Source organism: Cariama cristata, unplaced genomic scaffold, assembly GCF_000690535.1.
Source record: "Cariama cristata isolate BGI_N322 unplaced genomic scaffold, ASM69053v1 scaffold45502, whole genome shotgun sequence".
In the NCBI taxonomy this organism is placed as follows: domain Eukaryota; kingdom Metazoa; phylum Chordata; class Aves; order Cariamiformes; family Cariamidae; genus Cariama; species Cariama cristata.
In genome coordinates, this window is record NW_009606367.1 from 5,845 (window position 1) to 14,458 (window position 8,614).

Genomic DNA, 8,614 nt, shown 5'->3' on the forward strand with positions numbered 1-8,614 from the left:
AATGAGCTTTAATTCTAACCTGAAACATGTGGGCTGCAAAAGGCTGCTCTTGGTTAGGAAACACTGATTTTCCTGAAGCCCTATTAAAGTTGTGTTGTCCAACCCTGAATGGATGAGAAAGAAGCAAGCAAGAACTTCTACCTGACAAGTTTGACCTAGAAACATGCAGAGCCATGGCAAGAAAAAACAACCCCCAAAATCCACATCATTACCTTTTTTTAACCACTTTATTTGTGTCTGTGTCTCTATAAACTTTTTAACTACTGGACGTTTCATAAACCGTAAAAACAAACCATCCTACCCCCAAAATGCAATCATTCCAGCTTGTCAGTCAGACAACAGTGACGCTGCCAGGGCAGGTAGGTGGTATCCCTAGGTAATCTTCCACTGGGCACAAGCCAGAAAGGAGCTCACTGCATCAGATCCTGAGCGTCTGAGCGATGGAGAGGAGACAAGTTTAAAGATGCTCTCCTCCTCCAGGGATGCAACATGAGAGAAAAGGGGGGCAAATAAAGAATTTCCCTTGATTGAAAGTCAGAGTTTGACGGAGAGGCTGCAACATCCACTTGTAGGATGAGATGCAGTGACCTCGGCAGGTTTTGGAGCGGTCTCACGAGCTGTGTCGGTGATAGGGACTGAAACCGATCAAAATGCTCATTCATTACAAATGGTCCAAATGCTCCTTGAAGTCTTGTTTGCCGGGCGCAGATGTGAGCAGCGGGTGCTGCTTAAAACCGGCTTGCTTGCTTGCTTGTGAGGGCACAAGTCTTTGAGTGCTGATTCCTCAGAGTAGGCGAGCCCAGGTGTAAGGCACGATGGGAAAGAGAGATGAGGCACCGGGGGCGGCAGGGGAGGCCCAATCCAGCCGGGTGACCCAGTGCTCATTGCCAAGTACCCCGTTGTCCCAGAGGAAAGCACCGTGTCGCATGAGTGATGCGGAGCAGTACATGGTCTCTCAGTTCCCCAGGTTCATGTCTGCACCATGGACAAGCCAAACCAGGCGGAAACAGATGGCTAGGAATCCAGTGCCCAGGAGATCCCCCAGGGCAGTGAGGTAGGGGATGGAGAAATTATCCGGATCCAGTGCCTTCCTCCACATCAGGCGCACAATTAGGTCAGCAACGTAGAGCAGGATTCCCACCTGAGGAGGGGCAAGACAGGCCCTGCTGTGAGGCAGCAAGAAGGTAATGCACAGAATCCCTCAGCTCACAGCCAAAATGACGTGGCCATGGCCAAGGTACCAGGGCTAACGGGGATCGCTTTGAGTTAATACCAGAGAACTGCTATTTCTCTGCAGGATGGAGCTGTGCTGGGATGGGTGTAGCTGGCTCATGCCCTTGTGCACTACATTGCATGGCATTGCCCATGGTGCCATGGCCCCATGCTGCCAGCCACAAGTGTGGGGACCATGCTTGAACTGCTCACCAGCACCCTGTGGCCCGAAACAGGAGTCTGGCCACACCAAAAGCATCTCCCAAAGGTACGGTTCCCACTTCCCACGCCATGAATGGGAGTGTTCCCATTCAGTGTTCCCATTCACTCCACCAGAAACAGGGCTGCTGTGAATATGCAGGCAACCCCAAAGGATAAGTTTATAGCCAGATTTTTTCTCTTCATCCTTCTTTTTTCCATCAGAAATTCAGATTGCATTTACTTTGTTTCTCCTAAAAGTCTCAGTGGACAACTGGAGTTTGAGGCAGTTTTTACATCAAAGTTATCCCAAGCAGCACTGACATGTTAAAAAAAGAAAATAATTTCTTTTTTTTCATCTCAACAGTTTTAAAATCTTTGTTGTGATTTCTTTTAATTCCTATTTCATTCCCAATTCTGATAAACAGATGGAGGAAAAAAAAATACTTTGGTTAAAGATTAAAGACTGTCTAGTTAATTGAATTAAGAAGGGAGAGAGAGTTTGCACCCCACATCTGTGGTCCCTCCATGGGAGACCGCAGCATAACAAGAACCAAAGCCAGATGCAGCATTTCTAAAGGTGAAAATTGCAAGTTGGGTGGGGGGAGAGGGAGGAAGAGAGATGGGGGAAGCAAATTAAATAACAGAATCACAGAAACTAAAGCTGGATGGAAACTCAGGAGTTTTATGTAGACCATTCCTCTGCCTCAATATAGGATAAAATACGCCCACATCTTTCCTGACAGTCGTTTGTTTAACCTACACTGAACAACCCTCAAAGATGGAGATGCCACACTCTAAGCAATCAGTCCCAGGGCTGGTTTTTTCTGTTCATATTTTTTCCAAGGTCTAACATAAATCCGCTTTTTTCCATTTGAAACTCATGATTTCATGTTTCAACCCTAGTGACCACAGAGAAAACGTTATTCTGTCCCTTCCTACAGAAACTTGGTAGTTTAAAGGCTGTTGAACAGATTTTTCTCAAGCCTCTCTTCTTTGGACTAGCTAACCCCAATCCATCCAATTGTTCCTCTGAGGTCATGTTTTCTAGGCCTCTGATCTTTCTCTTTGGGCTTCCTCCAGCTGACCCAAACTTCCCCTCTCTCTCTCTTTCTGTCTTTCTTCATAAAGTATAATGGAGGGGAATAAAGAACCAGGCTGAGTATATTCTCCTCCACTGGCCTCCATGGGAATCTTTTGGGGTCACTGGCGTTGCTGGGATTCTGCTCTTTATGCTGTAATTTATTCTGCGTATTTTCACGCTTTGCTCTGGTTGAAGAGTTACCTCGATGCATAAAGAGAAGAATAAATATTTTCCTTTACAACTATGCCTGTGCTCTTGGACTTAGGGTTGTGCAAAGGTCGAGAAAAACTGATTGTTTACACATGCAAGGAATTCATCCACAGACATGAGGCTGCTTGTAAGGCAAAGTGAGAAGTCAACTACCTCACCCTGCAAATTAATGAATCACTGATTTAAAAGGGCAAGTGAAGTCAGAGCCGCTGTGAGTTCAGGCAACAACCACATGCATTTCTGATTGAGGCGACAAAGTTTACAGGGTAGGCAAAACAGTGAAAGGGAACAGGCAGAACAAATTGGACGAACTCCCCATTGCGTACCCAGAACTTTTACTTTTGAAGACGAACTTCTCAGGTCTAGGTTTTCCCTTCACTTTTGACCCATAGGGCCCTGCCCAGAGAGATCCCTATGTCTTCACCATGATATGTGGAACTGGTTTCCACAATGACTGGGGAAACCTGCTTGCTGGGGTTCACAGCCTCTTATTTGCCCCCTACTGGGACGACCAGTGGCAGTCTAGAAATACTTGGGGCTTAGACACTGAAGGAGTGAACATGGTAAAACAAGGTACCACCTACAGCAAAAGGCACCTCCTTGCTAAGTGTGGCTCTGCACACTTACGGCAGCCCAGTGGATGATGGTAACTTGTTCCTTCCTCTCACATCTGATCCCTCACTCACCCTTAAGGGCAGTCGTGCTCATGTGGGAAACGAGACCCTGGCAAATCGGGTGAAGTATTACTGGTGCCACAGAAGATACATGATGCTTGGTAGGAAGCGCACCTGAAAGGATTGGAAATGCGGGCTGCTTTTGGAAGTTTTACCATTACTTGTGTTTAGCCTGGAGACTGTGCTTTTTTTTTTCCATGGTATCCAAGAGGTTCCTTTTGGATGAGGGTTTGGGGTTTACCTGCAGCAAAGCAGCAATCAGATAGAACATCACAAAGGTGAAGGACAGAGATGTGTGGCCTCCCTGCAGCAGATGGATGGTGTAGAGGAACACGAGGTGCCCTGGGATAACCAGGAGGAACAGGACTCGGGCTGACTTGGAATTCACCTCTGCAGAGGACAGAGACAGAAACAGCGATGACAGTGGCTGCAGAGGGTGGAGGGAGGACAGAACACAGCTGCATATTTTAATGCACAGACTTGGGGCTGTCCTCTCCCACCAACCACATTGCTAATGCCTTTTCTAGATCATGCAGCAATCGGGAGCATCTGCAGTACCAGCCCAGAAGCTTTGTCTAGCACTGAAACTATGTGCCAAAGACGTGCTCCATGCTGATCTACTCCACTTCTTCCAAACACTCCTCTCGGCTGCTCTCTGCCTCCCACTGCTTCTGCTCTGCCTTGCTGCCACCGACTTCCCCAGTTTTAAGTTTGTTTTAGCCATAACTCCCAACCTACCATGGAAAAATCAAGAGGAATCTGCAATCTAAAAACACAACAGACCAAAATCCAGTTTTGTTGATGCTTAGGTTTATCCATTGCTGAAGATGGAGGAGCTGCTGATTTTCAGCAAGGTTATGCTCTGTTCACCCCTCTATCCACAGGTGATGGCTCTAGGCTGGCCATGATTAAAATGACTTTTTATTAGATCAAATCTGATATTCTTTTTCAATTACTTTATTTAGTGCTCCCTGAAGGCCAGTTTCTTTGCATGCCAGTGAGCAAGTATACCACAAGCTTTTTTCCAAGCTGCCCACTGCAAAGATGCTTCCTCTCTGATCTGAGTATCTTCCTTGTAAGGGGGAAAGGGAGTTCTGCCTTTGAAACCCACCTAGTCCTTCGCCAACCGGGCTTGATAAAGGAGCTATCTGTGATGACAGGCCTTGAGACATGGACACCTAGGGTTCAAGGTCTACCTGATGAGAAGAATGTGGTGCATGGATTGGGCCAATTCTGCCGCATCTTGTATGGCAAAACTCCAGGCATGCTCCAGAAGTGCAGGAATGTGGAAATACGGCTGGCCTGGATGGCAACCAGATTCCCTCCAACACCTATGAGGACAAAACACAGTAAACCTGTAAACCACCTTCACTGGAGCAGGACACATCAGTCTAAAACCTAGCCCAAGGTGAGTCGAACGTGCATTCACTTACAAGCTCACTGTAAGCAGCAGTGAGAGAAAGAGAAAACCTGATCCCACATGTCACGGTGATGCTGCGCTATTCACTTGGCAGGAACAGCTCTTAAAAATCAGGAAGGCTCCAGTGATCGTCTCCTTCTGATTGCTTTATTGGAAACATTTTCTCTTGCTCCGCAGCACCAGCTATAAATGCCTCTGAAGGTGATGTAATTGCACCTGGTTTGATGCAGTCTGTGAGCAACACCTGGGGAAAGCAGCGCAGGCAATGGCAGATGCTGCTCATGGCCACTTCTTGGATTTACTCACCTAGAGAGCCATTGTTGTTTAAAAAACAACAAACATCACAGAGAATGATTCTATGTCTGTCTGAAGGCATCTAATACACTTGTTAAATGAGAAAGAATCATATGAGAATGAATCAGAGCCCAAATATGTTAGGTAATTAAAAGGAAATTAATTCCATCCAGACTGATTAATTCTAGCAAACATGAAAAAACAGCTACATTTTCCATCAGAAAATAGAGGGATGATGATCAATGGACTCCACCACCCTTAGTATTTGCAGGGTAGAAATGCCACAGAAAAGACAACGGTGTGCCAGATCCTACAGGCTTCTCATGTTTTCCCTTCCTTGAAGAATGAAAACCTCCATCATTAAATGTGAGATTTGCCAGAGCAGAATCAAAGTGAAAATACTAAGACTAGCTCAACATAGCAGCTTTCTGAGTCGTGCACTGCCATGCTTTGCAGGACTCCCCAGTACATGCAAAGTGAAGAGCTACCTGTGCAAAGACACAGAGCACTGTGTAACTCTGCCACCAGCTCTGCCAAACAGGTTACCTGCCCCCACAGAGTGACGTATGAGTCAATCATCGTTCAACTAAATTGCTGTGGATGTACTTTCCTAATCAGGCTCTTCAGCTAACCATGCCGGAAAGTTTGTCAGCAAGGTGGCTTTCTTTATGCAGATGCAGTAAGGTGACCGTTGGGCAACACCCTCTGACCCTGCAAGAGGACACCACGCTTTGAGGGTGGCATGAGGCCAAGCTTGCCCTAGGAACGTCGGTTGCCCTGGAATGGGCCTGGCCTGCAAGAACATTACAATAGCAGAAAAATAACCTAGTGGATCCTCAGTAATGCCAAGATCCCCAGCAGTTTGTACTGATGAGTGTGTGTGTATAAAAGTACTGCAAGGCTTCAAACAAATATAAATATACACAGAAAAGATGTTGAGAGATATATATTAAAAATCTCTGTGTATAATCCATATATATAATCTTTTATATATATACACACATATATAATCTTAATACATTAATCTTTATCAACAATCTGTATAGGTGATGATTGCACAGCTCAAATTACTGAGTGGAGAGAGAGACAGGGAAAATGGATTCATTGTGACATCCTTAGCAGATTCAATGTTATGAAAAAAAAAAGTGTCAACCTAGCTCTCAGACACAACTATCAGATGCTGTTAACTGTTTCCACAGCTCTGCCAGTATTTTCCAGCCCTGCCTGCTATTTTGCTCCAGAGATGCTTAAGATATGAGTAAGTAGGGATGTAAAGGGGACCACTAGCTTCACTTCCACTTGTGATGGGAGCAGGGACTTGAACAAAGATCTCTGTGTAAGGACAACAGTGGATACCATAACCTTTGGGGAGGAGGTGGTGGAGGTATAAATAAAAGCATGCATATAACCCCCCCTGCCCAACCTACCATTAATCACAGGTGTGAAAACTGCCATGCCTTCAAAGTTTGGGTCAGTTACAGTTTTGTCCAAGATGAGCCCACCAATGCTGTTAAAAAAGGACACGCAATGAGGTTAGATCAATCTCTCTTCCCAGGGCAATTCCTACACTGTGAAAATAGCACACTGAGATGGGTTGCTGCTTCTGCCCCATTGCCAGGGCTGGACTATTCACCATTTACTCCTTTTACAGCTCAGTTTTCACCAAGATAGCCTTACAGTTTTTGTTAATGGCATAATGAGATCAGGAAGACCTCCTTGCCCACCCTTGAGCAAAATTGATAGTAGCCAGGGAAGTTTTATCATCCTCCCCAAAAGCTTTGCTACACTTCTATACTGGTCTTCGCAGGTTTTTTTAATTCTCTCCCAGACCTCAGCTGGGAACGAACTACCTGTCTCTACACTCACCAGTCTTCTGTCTTTACACCTGGATAAAAAAGAGGTTGAAGTCTGATTATCTGTGATGGTCATTATCTCCCTTTTTGGTTTCCTGGCTTGCACCCATATGGTACATGGATGTGTGAGTGAGACTTAAAATGATGACTTGCTTTTTCCAGTCATTTGAGGGCTCCTTATCTGCTATCTCACAGCCTGCTGGAGGGCCACCAATGGCTGAGAAGCACTGGACAAAAACCCTTCTGCTGTCCCTTCCAGTCTTACTTTTGATGGCTTTCTAAATGAGCACGGGGTCTCTCTGCAGTGTGCACACGCGTGTGGGCTCAGGAGCAGTTCCTCAGTTTACCTGCTGATACTCATTGCAACAATGACCGGCTGCCATCCAGATTTCAGGACTTCGGCAAGGGAAGGACTTTGCTTGGCAATAGCAACCCAGAGAGGGATCATGACAATGAACACAGCACAGATCAGGGGAGAAAGGTACTTCATATCTGGCAAGGAAAAGAAATCTTGAATTAAATGCCCATGGCTTCACAGGTTGCCAAAATCATATTGCACAAAGTCTGGAAGAAAAGCAGCAGGGCTCTCGCTCAGACTGAGTTACATTAGCAGAAAAATCACATGAACCAAGATATTCCCCACACAACCACCTCGCTCTACCACAGAAATCCATAATTAATCCCTGAAACTCACTGCTAGAGAGGATGTTGTTTGAAAATCAGCAGGATTCAAAGCAAGTTATATTTGAGGATGAGTAAGTCTCCAATTCCATCTTCAACTAAGCAAGACAAAAAGTTACAAAATTTCTGGCTTCAGGGTACAAATCAAACAGCAGGGCAAGGGGGAAACTCCTGTGTGCAAGCTGTACCACACTTAGGAGAGACACCTCATGCCTTCACCTAAAGCATGAGGTAATAGCTACTTTTGGTGGCAAACTAGCAGAATTGCTGAGCAGCTGGTCTGCCCTATAGGAACAAAAGCTCTCTTGCATGTATATGCTAGTTAAGATCCAGGATTTCTTTTGTGCTAGCTTACATGTGTTTCCATCAGGTGCTTTTTCCATTTGGTAGGGGCGTAACTTTGAAGTGACCTTTGGAAGTAAAGGAATTAAAAAATAGATGTGCAGCACTAAAAGAAAATAAACATGACTCAGAAGCATGAGAAACACCTTCAAGCAATGGGGATGATGCCAATCCTTTTGATATAAAAATGCTTCTTCAACAAAGCTCTCCATCTGGTCTCTGTGTTGGGGCCAAAGCCAACGGGTTGTAATGCAGACTTTGCAGGTAATCTGGGAGATGAAGCAGGCTCGAAGTGTGCATTTTTCAAAATGACATTGCCAGGGCCTTAGGCTACCTGGATGAGATAGCACTGATATGATGATATCTTCCATGAATCAAGGGCTCTTACACAAAGAGGTGCATGTATGCCTTTAGTGGGGACTGAAATGCAACCACTTCTGGGGTGTAAATAGCTGCTGTTTTGTCAGTGCATTTTACCACCTGGAGTCATTTAGGACACATGGGGTGCATGACAGACTTAGCTGCTGTACTGGATCTCCCACCCCACCCCTTGCTGCTTCAGGCAATTAATTCCTTCTCAAATAATGCAGACACAGAGGACTAGAGTCTATCAAACCTCATGTCCTGGTTTGGCTAAAACAGGGCT

General features: G+C 45.4%; 1 protein-coding gene across 1 annotated transcript; it reads right to left on the minus strand.

Moving 5' to 3' along the window:
- Positions 1–955: 955 nt before the first annotated feature.
- Positions 956–7,437, minus strand: LOC104154835 (solute carrier family 41 member 1-like; the record flags this gene model as incomplete). The annotated part of the gene is made up of 5 exons (XM_009696303.1): positions 956–1,141; positions 3,620–3,768; positions 4,575–4,709; positions 6,520–6,599; positions 7,293–7,437. Coding segments are annotated over 5 exons (695 nt in total), but the record flags the coding sequence as incomplete, so codon positions are not given.
- Positions 7,438–8,614: the final 1,177 nt, after the last annotated feature.